The 16,260-nt window shown below is 41.6% G+C and overlaps 1 protein-coding gene across 2 annotated transcripts in view; it reads right to left on the minus strand.

Moving 5' to 3' along the window:
• Positions 1-16,260, minus strand: part of PARD3B (par-3 family cell polarity regulator beta) — an 807,407-nt gene that overhangs the window by 145,790 nt on the left and 645,357 nt on the right. For both annotated transcript variants that reach the window (XM_068245009.1, XM_068245008.1), the window contains one exon: positions 8,148-8,215. In XM_068245009.1, the coding sequence (XP_068101110.1) occupies positions 8,148-8,215 (68 nt within the window). The remainder of the gene's footprint in view (positions 1-8,147; positions 8,216-16,260) is intronic.

A 16,260-nucleotide genomic window follows, 5' to 3' on the forward strand; every position in this document is an offset into this window, starting at 1 on the left:
TGGATGTATTGATGCATTCTAATAAGGATCAGGGAAATGGGGCACCCCTGTAACTTTCCTCTCCTAATCCTAATGTGTTAGGATGGACTTCAGAGATCTTAATATGGGCTTGTGGCTGTGAATAAAGATGGGTAAGAGATTGCATAAAACTACCAGAAACTCCCATTTGTTTCAGGACCAGGAACATGTATGATCAAAATAGGCTACTGAAGGCTTTTTCTATATCAATTGCTATCATTGTTAGGGGTGTTTTGGGATCTGTTAGTAAGTAAATGTTATCTTATACTATCTGGAGCCTGGCAAATAAAACCTATTTGGTAATTTGCTACTAGAACAGGGGGGTCCAGTGATTCTAGTTGCTAAAATAACAGTAAAAACATTATAATTCAGTTTAGAGAGAGAGATAAATCTTCATGTTAAAATGGACTGTTAGGTATAAGGTCTCAGAGAAAATAAACACATATATCAGTAGCTAAATATTGGCTGTACTTACATTACATATGCATTTCACTGTCCACGTTTGGATTTCACAGAATTTGTATATAGTATATGCAGAGATTGATGCTCCTGACAGCTCATGGCAGGTTCCATGTTTGTCTGTCTCCTATGAAGCCAAATTTGTCGTCATGTCCTGCCTGCTTCCTGATGATTCCACTCACAGAAAAGCCGTACTGAATAACAGTACTGTGCAGTGAATATTAATTAGCCATGTGGCTAGGAACAATAGCGGACTCCTGCAGTGTACTCTGCCCTGAGATTTATCAGTGCTGTGTGCTGGACTGAGTTACATGCTATTGTAACTTGACCTTGTAACTTCTCATTAGCAGCCGAGGGGAGGGCCCCAGAATGCTTTGCAATATGGTATGCGGCTTTCGGCTTCTTAAAGGGAAGGTTCAGGGAGGGTGAAGAAAAAATAAAAATCAATTTCCACTTACCTGGGGCTTCCTCCAGCCCGTGGCAGGCAGGAGGTGCCCTCGGCGCCGCTCCGCAGGCTTCCGGTGGTCTCCGGTGGCCGACCCGACCTGGCCAGGCCGGCTGCCAGGTCGGGCTCTTCTGCGCTCCAAGTCCTTGTACTTCTGCGTCCCACGCCGGCGCTCTGACGTCATCGGACGTCCGCCGGACTGTACTGCGCATGCGCAGTAGTTCTGCGCATGCGCAGTACAGCCCGGCGGACGTCCAATGACGTCAGAGCGCCGGCGTGGGACGCAGAAGTACAAGGACTTGGAGCGCAGAAGAGCCCGACCTGGCAGCCGGCCTGGCCAGGTCGGGTCGGCCACCGGAGACCACCGGGAGCCTGCGGAGCGGCGCCGAGGGCACCTCCTGCCTGCCACGGGCTGGAGGAAGCCCCAGGTAAGTGGAAATTGATTTTTATTTTTTCCCCACCCTCCCTGAACCTTCCCTTTAAGAGCTTGGGTCTAACAGCTTTGCTGATAAGCACACATCAAATGAAAGAGAGATTTTTATCTTCAGTGTTGCCTTTTTGGCTTCCTTCTAAACTGTTTAACACAGGAGAATAGAGGTTTAAATTAGCTTTTGCAGCCTGACAGTTACTCTTTAAGGGGGGTCCCTTTTAAAAAGCACGTAGAACTCATCAAAGCCTATGGCCTTATCTAGTTTTAGTTGTTCATAGTTTTAGATACGTCTTACTCAGTGATTGGCTCATTTAAAGAGTTTAGTGTCCCTTCATTGATTAGGGGCAGTTTTAAGTTATTTAAGAAATGTTTAGTTTTGGGGCATAATCATGATTAGGGTCATCATATAAGTTACCATAGTTCTTTCAGAAGGCAGCATGTAATTTCTTAGGGCGGCTAATGATTTTTCCACTGAGAGTTCTCATTTGGAGTATAGTATTGAGTCTCTCTTGTTGTTTAAGCTTTCAGGCAAGCCAAGTTTCCAGGTTGTTAGCCATAGTAATTAGCCTTACACCAGACCAAATGCTTTTCCAACAGTAGCTGTACCCTTTTAATGCATGCCCTGAGCTGAAGTAAAAAAAATACATTGCAAATACATGCATGTTTGTTATTCTGCTTTATCCTACAGGTACTGTACATTTTACATTTGACATTTGACATGGCAAACTGTGATTGTATTTGGAAAAGTGGAAGCACACCAATATTGTAAGCCTCATCTGTAGATCCCATCCAAAAACTCCTCCACAATCTGTCAACATCATTTAATCTGACAAAAAGTAAGATGAAATAGTTTTTTTTTTAGTATTTTGAAGGTTTCTGGCAATGAAGGTATCATGGCTCTAACTGTTGCAAATCGATACAATAACTTGTGGTTTGAACCTATGTTATGATTTCATTATGTATGTAGCACATCTTTTTGACAAAAAGTGACTGCTCAAACAGATGAGGTAAAAACACCTTGTAACCTTATTCAAGATCAAACCATTACACAGAAAGCTGTATTAACAGTTGTGGGCTCTTAGTCATAGCTATCATTTTGACCTACAAATTACACTAAGACAGTGTCTGCATTTTACTAACCAAAGTTTGGAAAAAAAATAACAAAAGAAAGACATTATATCTAAGGTAAATACCTCTAACATGCAAAATACAACAATTTGACTTCAATTAAATAAAGTATGAAAAAAAAATACAATGAAGCACAAAATGTATAAACAGTCAGCCTAGGCCTGTTGCTATTTTTCTTGTTCTCTACTTGGAAAAATAATTAGTTCGGGGTATCATTAAATACTAATTTCAAAAGTTGTTGATCAAATAAAAAAATGATTTTTTTCTATACACCAATTTTCCTCTTCTTTTGGTAATGATGCATAAATAGTAATAACAGTCTGCAGAAGATTATAATGTTAAATGTAGTGTTAGTTATGTTACATTTTACTGTCAATATTTGGTTTGATGTGGAGTGCATATAATTTTTGTTTATAAAAGTTGTCAACATGTGATTGGATAATAAAAACATGAGCTTGATTACAGGTGAAACTCGAAAAATTAGAATAACGTGCAAAAGTCCATTTATTTCAGTAATGCTACTTAAAGAGAATCTGTACTCTAAAATTCTTACAATAAAAAGCATACAATTCTATTCATTATGCTCTCCTGGGCCCCTCTGTGCTGTTTCTGCCACTCCCTGCTGAAATCCTGGCTTGTAATTGCCAGTTTTAGGCAGTGTTTACAAACAAAAAACATGGCTGCTAACCAGCATGTGATAGGCTAAAAGAAGCTCAGACTGTGACTCATACAAAGCCTGTAGGGGCGTGGAGAGGGTGTGTATAGCTTCTACCTATCACAAGCAGAGCAGCACATTCCAGCCTGAGTGTCTGAGCCCGACAAAGCTGTCAAAGGAAAGAAGATTAGATTATATAACGGAGATAATACAGCCACTGTGCAACTAGGAAAGGCTGCAGTAAGACAGACCACATTAGAACAGGTATAGGAACTTATAGGATAGAAGAAATAAGGCTGAAAATTTTGTTACAGAGTCTCTTTAAAAGGTGAAACTAATATATGAAATAGACTCATTACATGCAAAGCGACATATTTCCAGCTTTTATCGGTTACAATTTTGATGATTAGGGCTTACAGCTTATGAAACCCCAAAATCAATATCGCAGACTATTAGAATATTGTGAAAATGCTCAATATTCTAGGCTCAAAGTGTCAGACTCTAATCAGCTAATTAATCCAAAACACCTGCAAAGGGTTCCTATTTCATATATTAGTTTCACCTTTTAAGTTGAGTTACTGAAATAAATTTACTTTTGCACAATATTCTATTTTTTTCAAGTTTCACCTGTAACTGTCAAAGTACATTCATAGTGAAATGTTGGAGTACTTCCCATGCCCCCCCCCCCCCTCCAAATAAATAAAATAAATAAATCCAGTATAGGCAAATCATATGCAAATAAATGTCAGTTTTAGATTATGAAAATATACCTGTTGACCAACTTCCAACACTGTGCAATACATTTACCATGCAGACTTCTTTTAATGTGCCTGTGCTAACTATCAGCACTGCACTGCAGCTCACAGCTATGGGAACCAAGAGACTGCCTGAAGCTGCTCAAGGTGATCCTTGATGACCCAACAGAAAACCAGCTTTTCCTGACATTCAGGGAGCAGGTAGAAAAAGTTCAAACAATCTATTATTATTTTACTATCAAGGATTATCTTAACGATTATGTAGGACCTTTTACAGCTTTAAAAACTATAAGAAACAAATGTGCATATATATGCCTTAAAACAGAATGTTCTGGTCATGCAAACTAAAATTCTCTGTTCATTTAATTTTATAATTATAAAACATAAAAGGGAAAGAAGGCTGGTTCAGCTCCTTCAATCTTTTATGAAAATATATTACTGTACAGGTAGTTAAATATTCCAAACTACAGCCAGCAGATAAAGTACATTTTTTTTTTCAACTCCATCATCAACCAGATCATTATAATGTATGATGGATGAAAAAGCCTCACTGGTCTTGGTCTTCATTTTACAGATAGTCTCATAAAGTAAAAAGACCCAACAGCACAGAAGGAACATGGACCTTAATTAGACTTCACTTTTCCCAGTTCCCCTCTATAAATGGGTGCTTGCAAATTACCAGAGTACAAATAACACTTATCATTAAGAATAACTATGGTTGTTAAAATGTTCTATTTGTTCTGTGGAAATGGCTGATGGAAAAAGCGGAGACAAAATGATTCCACGTCTAGATAAAACAAAAGTCTTATTTCGCTTGAAAAAGAAAATTATATTTTCCTGTACAATTTGTACTTTGTAATGGGAGATTAAATTGCCCCAAATGGACGTGAACACAGTGTTAAATGTAATCTTGTTAGACAGAATAACTGTATATACAGTGTTGCTTTACTTGTGATTTTCTTGAAAAACTCTTTTAAATGCATTTTTATCAAAGTGAAAAACAGAAATATTATACCAAATGATTGCTAAATAAATCAAACTTAACATAGGCAGAGAACATGTAGCCCATGCAACTTAATACCTCTGCCCCTTCACTGCATAACATATTCTACATGCTTTAACTCCCTGTAATCTAATGCATTTTTGCAACTCCATAGTAAATTCCTTATAAGCCTCTTTGTAAGACAACTAAAATACGTTTAAACTTTTAGAAAGCTTTTTGCAGCTCCCAGGGCCACCCAGCACTCACTGCTACATCCTGGCACCATAGCTCTCCGTTGCTTCATGTTGTCTTCAGCTAAACCCCTGGACCTGCCAAAGCCACCACCGTCATTCTCCTCTCTTTCTGACTGGTGATAGGGACATTTGGAGCCCCAATAAAGCATAGTTATAGGTTCTGTGAGGGTCGCCCATCGGTCCACTAGGTAGACCAATGAGAATCCTCTTAAGAATCTATTGCGGGAGCTATCGAGATGGTTTGCAAGGGCTCCAGAATGCCTTCTTACCAGTAAGAAGTGAAAGAGAGCGGCTGTGGCGGTCTTAGCAGTTCAGCTCAAGCCAGCAGGGATCAAAGGTGCCAGAGGAACCAGGCAAGTAGCGGGAAGACATCGGGTAAGCTCCAAGGTGCATGGGGCTGAAGAGACAGGTGTGGTAGCAGAAGGAGAGTCTTAAATTAAGATTTAAAGGAGGACACAGAAATAAAAGAAGCAACAGATGAAAAAATGAATACAGAAGTATTTAAATGTATTCAAAATCTACTTTTTACACTAAAGTATAAGGTCAAAAGCTACCCTCTCTACCCATTTACCTGAAAGTATACAGATATATTGTGTTACCCTTATTAAAGGGGGCTCCCAGATAAACCTCCCCTGGACCTATCCATATCCACTCCCCCCAGGCATCAGAGGTGAGGAAGAGTCCCTTGTCCATGATATTGGCAAAGGCTCTGTAGGGAGGCTTTGTTGCCCCTCACCTATAGAGCCTCCCATATCACGGACAATGTGGGCTGGTTCTGCTAATAGAACAGAGCCCCACACAGGATGACTCATTCTGGAAATACCAGCCTGTGTGGGTGAGAATGGGGTAAAACAAATTAAAGTAGGTGGGGCATACCATTTTTTTGTTTAAAAAAAAATTAACACCTCCCCACAAAGGTTTTAATAAATCCCTACACACCTACGCAGGCTGCTATAGTCAACCTGCGTAGGTTTCCACCATACTTTAACATACTAGCCCACATAGTACATTTATGGGGGGCTCGGTAAGAGAGAAGAAACAAAGCCCCTCACCCTCCTACAAAGCCCTTGTCCAGATCATGGGAAAGGGGCTCTTGCTTGCAGCCAACAAAAATCCTCCCTAAGGAGGATTTTCATTGGTTAAATAAATTGACCAATGAAAACCATCCTCGGGAGGAATCTCATTGGTTGATAAGCTAAATCCATGGGTAGCCCTATCAGGATGCTTTTCCGGGTGTACCTGAATATTACAATGGTGGAAAGCCATCAAGAAGCACTCCCGGCAGCCAGTGGCAAGTGTTAGTCAAGGTGCAGTAATTAGGAGCGACATGGCCCGGTAACAGAGTGATAGTAATGCTTTTTCTTTTTTCTACAAAATGGACATCTAAGGTCTCCTTAACAAAGGAGGCTTCCGGACTCCAAATGAAGCCAGCAGCACATGGGAGTGGGAGACTTTTCACCTGCTCTGAGCAGGTGAAAAGGTTCTTGTCCATGTTTGACAGGAAGATAATGATTGAAAAACTAGGAATTGGAGGAATTAAGATAAAATAAGTGGATTATAATAATTGAATGCTGCATAATGTCATGCACTTTAACAAACCCACGGTCTACAAAAAATGTCTAGTTTTTGACCGAGGTTGTCAGTTGTGTTTGTCTCTGCTTAAAATCTAGCATGTAATAGGTCTCCCCCAATCCTTTCCAATGTGTCACCAAGAGATCTGGCATGCTGGATTGTTTCCGTTGAATGCAGGCCAAACCCATTGTTTTCTACTTACCCCACCTACTTAATGCCACTCCATCATGGGTAGCACCATTGTCCCTTCTCCCACCTCCTTAGACACCGAAAGTATGGCTAGTGACTTGTCTGTATAGCATTTAACCACAATCTGTAACATGAGGAGTTGAGTCCTGATCCCTGCAGGTGACAGTAATTGTGCATACACACCTTAACACATTTCACCAACCCCCACTAAGCCCTAAGTAGGGATGAGTAAAATTGTCATTGGCAAGTTTACAATTTGTTTAATTGCTCTGTGATAATCTTGCGAATCATACCATGCAGGCAGGTTTAGCCACAATCCGGAGTCCTTACCCCATAGGGCTCAAAGCCCTGAGCTATACCAGCCCATAGGTTCCATGATATGGGAGCTCTGTAGGAGAAGGGTGCCAAAGCCTGCACCTCTAATGCAAATCTCTTGTTCTAGTCGAGAACAAGGAGCTCATCCACACCTCGATGCATTAGAGATGAAATAACCACCCTGACACATGTGAGTATAGGTCCTAGTGGGCTTGTGGTGGAATCTTGGAGCCCTCTTTAATATTGTGGGAACCTCCAAACGTCCAAACCTTTAACATGTAAATAGGTAGAAGGGGTAATTTTTGACCCCCTACCTAGTAAGAGTTATGAAAAGATAATAATAAACTTTATTAACGTAAAAAAAAATTCCTATGCCCGTTTTTTCATCCGTATAATTCATTCTTATGTATACTTCGTTCTTCCAACATCATTTTCTTCTGTATACTTCAGTCTTCTTTTGCCCTTTTCATCTGTATAAGTCTTTCTTCTACTTAATAAATTCTTCTGCCTTCTCTCTTCTGTCTTCTCTACTCTTGATTTAGGAGTTTGATTTTCGGACTACCATCACAGCACTTCCGGGACTATTAATACTCCTGTATAGAGAGCCCAGGCAACAGCATCTCTCACCGGGTCATCCTACTAGTCCACTCAGTGAACCAAAGAGAATCCACTCTGGGTAGAACTCCAACTGGTGTGCTGAGTGACCAATATTCAAACAGATTCAATGAAGCCTTATGCCAAGTCTCACTATACAGTACTACGAAGAGCCCTCCAAAAAATCTTAAAACCTTAATTGGTTACTTAATCTGTCCAATGGTAATAAATCATTAATCAAAGTAACCACATATTTCTCCATCCAATTTGCACCACACGAGCCACTGTACCTGCATACTACAAACATTAAATTATGATCAGTCCAATTACAAGAAAAAAAAAAAAGCTTACCAAGATCCATACTTTTTGATGCTTTTATGTTCTTTGTATCAAGATGTTGGGAAATCTCTGCTGTTGAGCTGTAGAGAGGCCATAAGAAATTGTTAGAACATACACTGCACTATATGAATTGTCCTCAAGACATTGGCCTCTATTCATAAAGCATTCCCACATGCGGTAATGCTCTAAACAGCTGACTTTACCAACCATTTAGCAAAGTGTCCATTCATAAAAGCTGTTACCGCATGAAAAGCTGACATTTCTGAGCATTGCGGGAAATTACCGCCTTGTGCGTTGATCATCACAACACATGTCACCAATGTCAATTCATAAAGATTAGAACAAGCGGAATAGGAACGGAGAATACCGACTGTTTAGAAAAGGCGATAAGCCAGCGATAACAGGCAAGATAACAGGCAAGCTAATGGAGACAGACCTCCCAGGTAGCAGCAGTGAGAGCAGAGCAAAAAAAGGCATCCCAGAATACCCAGGCTGTGTTTTTTAACCCCTTGGGTACCTGTTTTCAGATAAATTTCGCAATCAGAAAGCCTGCATGTGTAACATTTCCCGAAGTTCTTCTAAGCTGCGGCAATTAAATAGATTGTTTAGACTAATAGACAGATTCAGAGAAGATTCAGGGCAAGGAGAGGCAGTTTTAAAAAAAATGCACATCTAAAGGGAAGTTGGGGCTGCCTCCTTTATAGTAACTGTCTCTGCACAGAGAAAATGTATCAACTCAACCAGCACCACTAGTTTAGTGCGGGAATTCCCCAACCATTTTATCGCAAGTGTAAACTTTTTTATGAATTAGCACACAAAAGTCTAAAATACTGATGTGGTGTTTTCCCTCCAAGATTTTTTTTTACCGCAAATGTTTTATGACTAGAGCCCATTATCTGCAAAATACTCTTAAGAGCTGTATACAAAAATGTTTAAGTAGGTGTCTTGCTCAAGAATTTCACAAAAAATAACTGAAGTGGGGAGATATTGCAGCTAGTTTGGGCCGTGGGTACAAATACCGCATTTTTTGAGTAGCAGTATTCTGATTACTTGTTTGAATTGGAAGAATACTACTAAAAAGAGATTGGTTAAAAAATATACAATGAAAGATGAGAAAAGTTGAAAGCAAAGATGAGATAAGTTGAAAGGAATAGGGTCTAGAGCGGAGGTAGTACTATGATACAGAGAAAAGAAAATCAGCTGAAAGTCACCATAAACCTTTTAACTGCCATTTTAACCAGAGGCTTACAAATGCTGCAGGCCAATTTATTTAAAAAAATTAAAACATTATCATGCGTGATGTTTCCTTGCTACTAAATAGCACACTTAAGCAACGGACCACTCCATTGATTCTCCTTAATGCACAGGAAGCACAAAAAAGGAATTGCAAATGTACAATTTTATGCTTAATGAGATAAACAGAGGAACACCGAGAGCCCCAATAGTGTAGAATGTATTGACAAAGGGGATAATGACAAAGAGTAATAGTTGTTATACTCACTGTCACAGAGGCACCGAGTGTTGTTTGTTTTGCTAGATGCTGTAACTCCTTTTATTGCCTGAGGAAGCGGGCGCTGACCCGTGAAACGCGTTGCTTTGTTTTATCTGGAGTTCGTTAATAAATAGACTGAATGTACAGTCGTATTGTGTCTGCTTGGAGGAGGTAAGTCCATCACTGTCTCCTCTACCAAATTTTTGGCCTTTAAGCTCCTTTAAAACCCCTTTTATCCTTTTGGCACCTCTGTTCTCTCCTATATAATTTTATGCTTAAAGTGGACCCAAATGAAAAATACAAGATTTCAGAAATAAAATCTATTTTCTAAATTATAATAATAAATAGCAGCTTTTTTTCAGCTGCATGATGACAAATATAAAATATTTTACATTTATTGGAGAAACCCCTCCCTTCATTACAAATTGCCGGGACAAAATCAAGCAAACTGGTGGAGTAGATGGTGCCCAGGAAAGGAGGACTTGCTAATGGCTGCCACATGTATAACCCTAGTTATGAAAAGAGAAGGGCGAAAAGTATGCACTGAAATGCTCATAGGCTTGAAGGAGTGTTTATTTATCTTTGTATGTGTCAGAGTGGTGCAATTAAATATTTTGAATTAAAAAATGTTTGGTTTGGGTCCGCTTTAACTTTTTCGGGACCGGCCGCCTTAAGGACCAGGCATTTTGCGCGGGAGGGGGATGCGCACGTTTGGGGGGGTCAGGCGGCCGGATCCCGTGTGTGGCTGGCTAGATTGGTGTCCCCCCATGGTGGCCTGTGCCTCCCCCTTCTGCCAGCAGCCTTCACTCACCTTCCAGGCTCCAGCGATGAGCCGCACGGGACCCTCTTCACATCTCTGTTCTGTCTGATGATCAGTGCCGGGTCGCGGAAGCAGAGATGCCGGCCGGAGCGGAGTGCCGATCGTCGCGGGAACGGCAGGGAGGTAAGTGGATCCTCTTCTTTTCCCCCCTGCCGCCGCAGCTGTCAAACTGATAACTACGATCGGACGGCGATCGTAGTGATCATGTGATCAGCAGCCATACGCGATGGCTGCTGATCACTCGGGGGAGATGTCGGCTGTCATATGACAGCTTAATCTCCCCCTCCGGGTGCGCACGATCGCGTCAGGAGCGGAAATTGCGGGCCGGCGTAGATCCTACGCCGCATCAGGCTAGAATAGCCACAAGTGCGGCGTAGAATCTAATGCACGTGGTCCCGAAAAGGTTAAACCCCCTTCCCATTCCACCCCCCACACCACATGCATTGCTTCTATTATGATGTGGCGCAATTACAAAACTGCATGCAAAAAAAATAAATATTACTCACAGAAGACACAAACAAAAAAGTAATCATAATGTGATTCAAAACAAACATTCCACAGTGATGCACATTGACAGAACAGTAAAGATGGCTCCATCGCAGGTACATTTAAAGGGATACTGTAGGGGGTCGGGGGGAAAATGAGTTGAACTTACCCGGGGCTTCTAATGGTTCCCCGCAGACATCCTGTGCCCGTGTAGCCACTCACTGATGCTCCGGCCCTGCCTCTGGTTCACTTCTGGAATTTCAGACTTTAAAGTCTGAAAACCACTGTGCCTGCGTTGCCATGTCCTCGCTTCCCCTGATGTCACCAGGAGCGCACGGCACAAGCACAGACCATACTGAGCCTGCGCAGTACGCTCCTGGTGCCATCAGCGGGAATGAGTACACGGCAACGCAGACGCAGTGGTTGTCAGACTTTAAAGTCTGAAATTCCAGAAGTGAACCGGAGGCGGGGCCAGTGCATCGGTGAATGGCTGCGCGGGCACAGGATGTCTGCGGGGGACCACTGGAAGCCCTGGGTAACTTCAACTCATTTTCCCCCAACCCCCTACAGTATCCCTTTAAGAATGTACATTAAGGTGAGGAACCATTTTAAAATGGCCAAACCCTGACTAAATTATTTGTAAAGCAAGACTGTAAAAAATAAGCACTTGTATTTATTAAGTTATATTTAGTAAAGTTCCTCTTTAAGTTATGTAAGTAAAGCATGTTAGAGAGGAGTTTAGAGTGAATGGATAGTAAGCCTAGCTGAATGGACTACCATTTATTTTCTGTTTCAATAATTTTAATAGTTTCAAAAAGCAGTACTAAATGCAAATCCTTAACTATATTGCACCTGAGGGTGTTTAGGCAAATTAGAAACAACAATTAGCAGTTACATTCTAATACAACAGAGGAAATTGTAAAACATTCTGCACAATATGAAAACAAATTTAACTGTGACAAGATAAAGTTAAAAAAATAAAAAAGGAAGAACATATTACGCTAACAGGACACTACTTTATTAAATGCCTGTTTATGCTTGTCAACCAATTTCAAAAGAATGTTCTTTTGGCAAGTTCATAATAGGGAGTATGGGCTATGAGTTAGTTTCAATATTTGACATGGTGATTGCAGTAAAACAGATTTTGCAGATGGCCCCCAGATGCTTAACTTCACCAGATAAGTGTAATGATCCGCTCAGCTGGCTGCACATGCAGACAGCTGTTTGACCATTCCTCCAGTCTGTGGGCTGCAGGTCTCTGGAAGAGAGACCTGTCTTTTCTTTGCAATTCCAGATCTGTTCTGCTGCTGAGGGATTTGCAAACATTGCTTATGCAAATCACCTAGCTGCCTCCTTTGTAGGCTGGCAGTATAAAAAGCTATGTTTTCCCAGAGTCCTTTGCTGGTCATCCCTTCATGGTTTGTTGAAACACTCCTAGAGTGTCAGCTTTTATTGCTTGTTAAAGTTATCTTAGAGTAATTCTTGGGACTGCACTAGGCAGCTTCCCTAGTGCAGTTAGGTTGCAATCTGTTTTGTCTGTATTGCCTCTCTGTTGCGATTGTCCTGTCGCCAATGGTGGTTGTCAGGAAATCGTTCTGTCTGTCTGGGGTGCTAACCAGAGCAGCGGTTGCTACTGGTAGCCCCTTCTGTTCATCTGTCTGTCTTGTTTGGATTGCACTAGCCTCTAGCGGTAGTGGCTGTGGATCCTTCTGATCTATGTTCTTGGAGTGTAAGCTGGAGCAGCGGTTGCTACCGGCTACCTCATCTGTCTGTCGTGTTTGGATCGCACTAGTCTCTAGCGGTAGTGGCTGTGGATCCTTCTGATCTATGTTCTTGGAGTGTAAGCTGGAGCAGCGGTTGCTACCGGCTTTCTCATCTGCCTGTCTTGCTTGGATCGCACTAGCCCCTGGCGGTGGCGGCTGTGGATCCTTCTGATCTGTGTTCCTGTACCCGGATCGCACTCGCTCTGGCGGAAAGAGCAGTGGATCTTCCCTAGCCTGTTCCTGAACCCGGATCGCACTCGCTCTGACAGAAAGAGCGGTGGATCTCTCCTCTCTTAGTCCTGTTTTCCGTTTGTCTGTCTTGTCTGATACGAACGCTTGCTGTAGGCTCGGTGAGGTAACCGTTAAGCAAGTGCTCGCGTTCTCTGTTTCGTGTTTGTTTGTCGGTGGTTAGTTAGGCGCGCTTGTCTCTGTTGCGCTTAACGTGCGGAGATCGCGCTGTAAACGCGTTCGCTGTTGCGAATGAGTGCGGTGTTCGCGTTTAGTTAGCGTTTGTTGTTTTCGTTATTTTCTCATTGTCGTTTGCTGTGCCTATGCTACTCTTGTGTTCTGTTCTGATCTGTCTTGTGTCACTTCTGGCGATCGCCTTTCCCGCGATCACGTTCTTGCTTTTGTTTCTGCTGATGTGTGTTCACCATTGCAGGGTCGCGACTAGATTGGTGAACATACATTCATCCTGTATCTGTGCTCTTTCTCTTTAAGGGCTGTTCAGCCCCGCATTGTCTTAGATCTGAATAATTCCCATCTGGCATTTGTGGCTGTGCAAAGGCTGTGCTCGTCTGCACTCCACAGCGCCATCTGCCGGTGAGAATTGCCCTCTGCTGGTGCCTTGCACCTAGCCTGGGTTCACCTAATTATACGCTTGTGGAGGGTTTTCGCTGTGTCAGTGCGCATCTTGTGCGCTGACCACGAAAACGATTCCGCAAATGTTACAATTAGTTTTGGGGGAGATGGCCCTGCAGATGACCTCAGGTAAGTCTGCTCAATTAAATATGTGTCAGGTGATGAATGTTCTTATTGTATGTGAAGGATGTTAGTTTTTTTTTTTTTTTTAAACATCTTTTTATTGATGCAACAATTGTGAATAACAGGGAACGATATAGCATAATATAATAGTTACAAAGCTCACATTGTGCATACATTATTTCTGTTTACAACAAATGCAGAGTGGTGGGAAGTAAGTGATTGAGTAAGAAGAAAAATTAAGAAAACAAAAAACAAGTCAGATGAAGAGGCACCATAAGGAAGTGATGCGGTGAAGGGAGAACTGTAAACACTGATTGTAACAAACTTACGTTTATTAACATGCAAAATGCATTTTGCCAATATTCATCAGTTGAAAATGTCTTCAGTGGAGCAGTATCGCTCGGTGTTGCTTTTAGTAAGATGGCTTTTCAGTCTCTTTTAGACCCTTATACTTTCCTAGTGGTTCTGGGTCACCGTAAGCTAGCTGTGTATTCGTTGTTATCTCTAGGTCATTTAAAGGACTTACGAGGCCAGTTAAAAAAAAAAAAAAGTTAGATACCTGCATCCATTTGTAAGGCATGGAGGACGCCGTCCGCGCCCTCCGTGCCGTTTCGCCGGGTCCCCGCCACTCAGTAACCCCTTGAACCGCCCCCGACCGCACTGCCCGGGTCAGGCTCTCCAGCTTGCAGAAAGATGGCCGCCGGAGCTGGCCGTGGCTGCGCAGTCCGCACATAGCCGCGAGTGCGGCAGCACAGCTCTAAGGCCAACCCCCCGATCCACGCTAGAGGAAACAGCCTGTTACGTGCCTTACAAACGGATGCAGGTATCTAACTTTTTTTTTTTTTTTTAAACTGGCCTCTTAAGTCCTTTAACCACTTCAGCCTACAGGGCTGAGATTTTTTTCACCTCCCATTCATTTTCCAATAACTTTATCACTACTCATCACAATGAATTGATCTATATCTTGTTTTTTTCCGCCACCAATTAGGCTTTCTGTGGGTGATACATTTTGCTGAGAATTAATTTATTCTACATCCATTTTAACAGGAATATTAAGAAAGAAATGGAAAAAAATCATTATTGCTCAGCTTTTGGCCATTATAGTTTGAAATTAATACATGCCACCATAATTAAAACCTATGTACTTTATTTACCAATTTCTCCCGGGTAAATTTTTTAAATTATGTCCCTATCACAATGTATGGCACCGATATTTAATTTGGAAATAAAGGTGCATTTTTTCAATTTGCATCCATCACTATTTAGAAGGCCATAATTTAATAAATTATATTGATATACTCCTTTGACATGAATATTTAAAAAGTTCAGACCCTTAGGTAACTATTTATGTTTTTGTTTTTGTTTTTTTATTATTATTGTAATTTTTTATTTTATTTTTTATTAAAACTTTTATGTGGGTATTTTTTGGTGTGGGAGGTAAACAGGGGATTTTAAATGTTTAAACATGTATTTATTTAATAAAATGTGGTTTGGGGTGTAGTTTTACTATTTGGCCACAAGCTGGCCACAGTCAAAAAGTCCTGGGAGCGATCGATCTCGCTCCCAGGAAGAAGAAAGAAGACCAGGAACTTTTTTAGTTTAGAAAAGTCACAGCGTCTGAAGAGACGCTGTCGGCTTTTCTCCGGGGGGGTCCGATCAATGAAAGGGATCTATATTCCCTTTCGCTGATCGCTGGGCTAACGGCCGGCGGCGGGAGCACGCACGGGGCGGCCCGCGGGAGTGCGCGCAGCCTAACTGGACGAAAAATTTTGTCCAGTTAGGCTCAAGTGGTTAAAGACGTCCAAGTGATACTGCTCTACTGAAACGATTTGCAACTGATTCATCTGGCAGTGACTGGTGGTGATGTAACAATCACAATTGGATCAGCTGCTGTCATTAGAAGCAAGAGTGCTACAGCTACAAGGAGGATGATGCCTCCTGCCGTACATAGTCAAAAGAGAAAGCTGGCACTTCCTATAACAATCTTTATTGCTAGTTCAAATCTCTATTACTTTTCTAGTTGATAAACGATCATTCCCCAGTTTACCAGACTCTTATTTTGTACACAAAAAGGAAGTTGCAGGGCATGCTGGGTTGTCCTTTTTTGCTTCTGTACGTCCCCTCAGACTTAACTAATGCAGCCTGATTGGCTGAAGCCTATTTCCCTCTTCTTTTCCCTTCCCACACCTCTGTTCCTTTTTGATTGGCCAATATTTCTCATGCTGAGACAATGCACTTTCTATAGTGAAGGGCGGGCAAATCAGGCAGAGGAGACTAAGGGAAGAAATTACATCAGAATTGGCTTCAAAATAGCCACACTTAAAATGGGAAATGCTAAGAAGGATGTTCTCTTTTTTACTGTAGAAAAATCACTACAATCAAAATGTGGACAGTGCAATACATGTTATATAAATAGAGCAAGTATTTATTTACTTATATATGTGCTTTTTTCTGAGATAGTATGGCTGACAGCTCCTTTTTAATAAAGCTAACGTTTCAGGACAGGGTCCCTTTTTCAAAGCAAAGCCTGCTCAAAGCAAGAATCTACAAAACAAACTGAAATTACATAATGTGAGAACT

Source organism: Hyperolius riggenbachi, chromosome 7 (assembly GCF_040937935.1).
Source record: "Hyperolius riggenbachi isolate aHypRig1 chromosome 7, aHypRig1.pri, whole genome shotgun sequence".
In the NCBI taxonomy this organism is placed as follows: Eukaryota; Metazoa; Chordata; class Amphibia; order Anura; family Hyperoliidae; genus Hyperolius; species Hyperolius riggenbachi.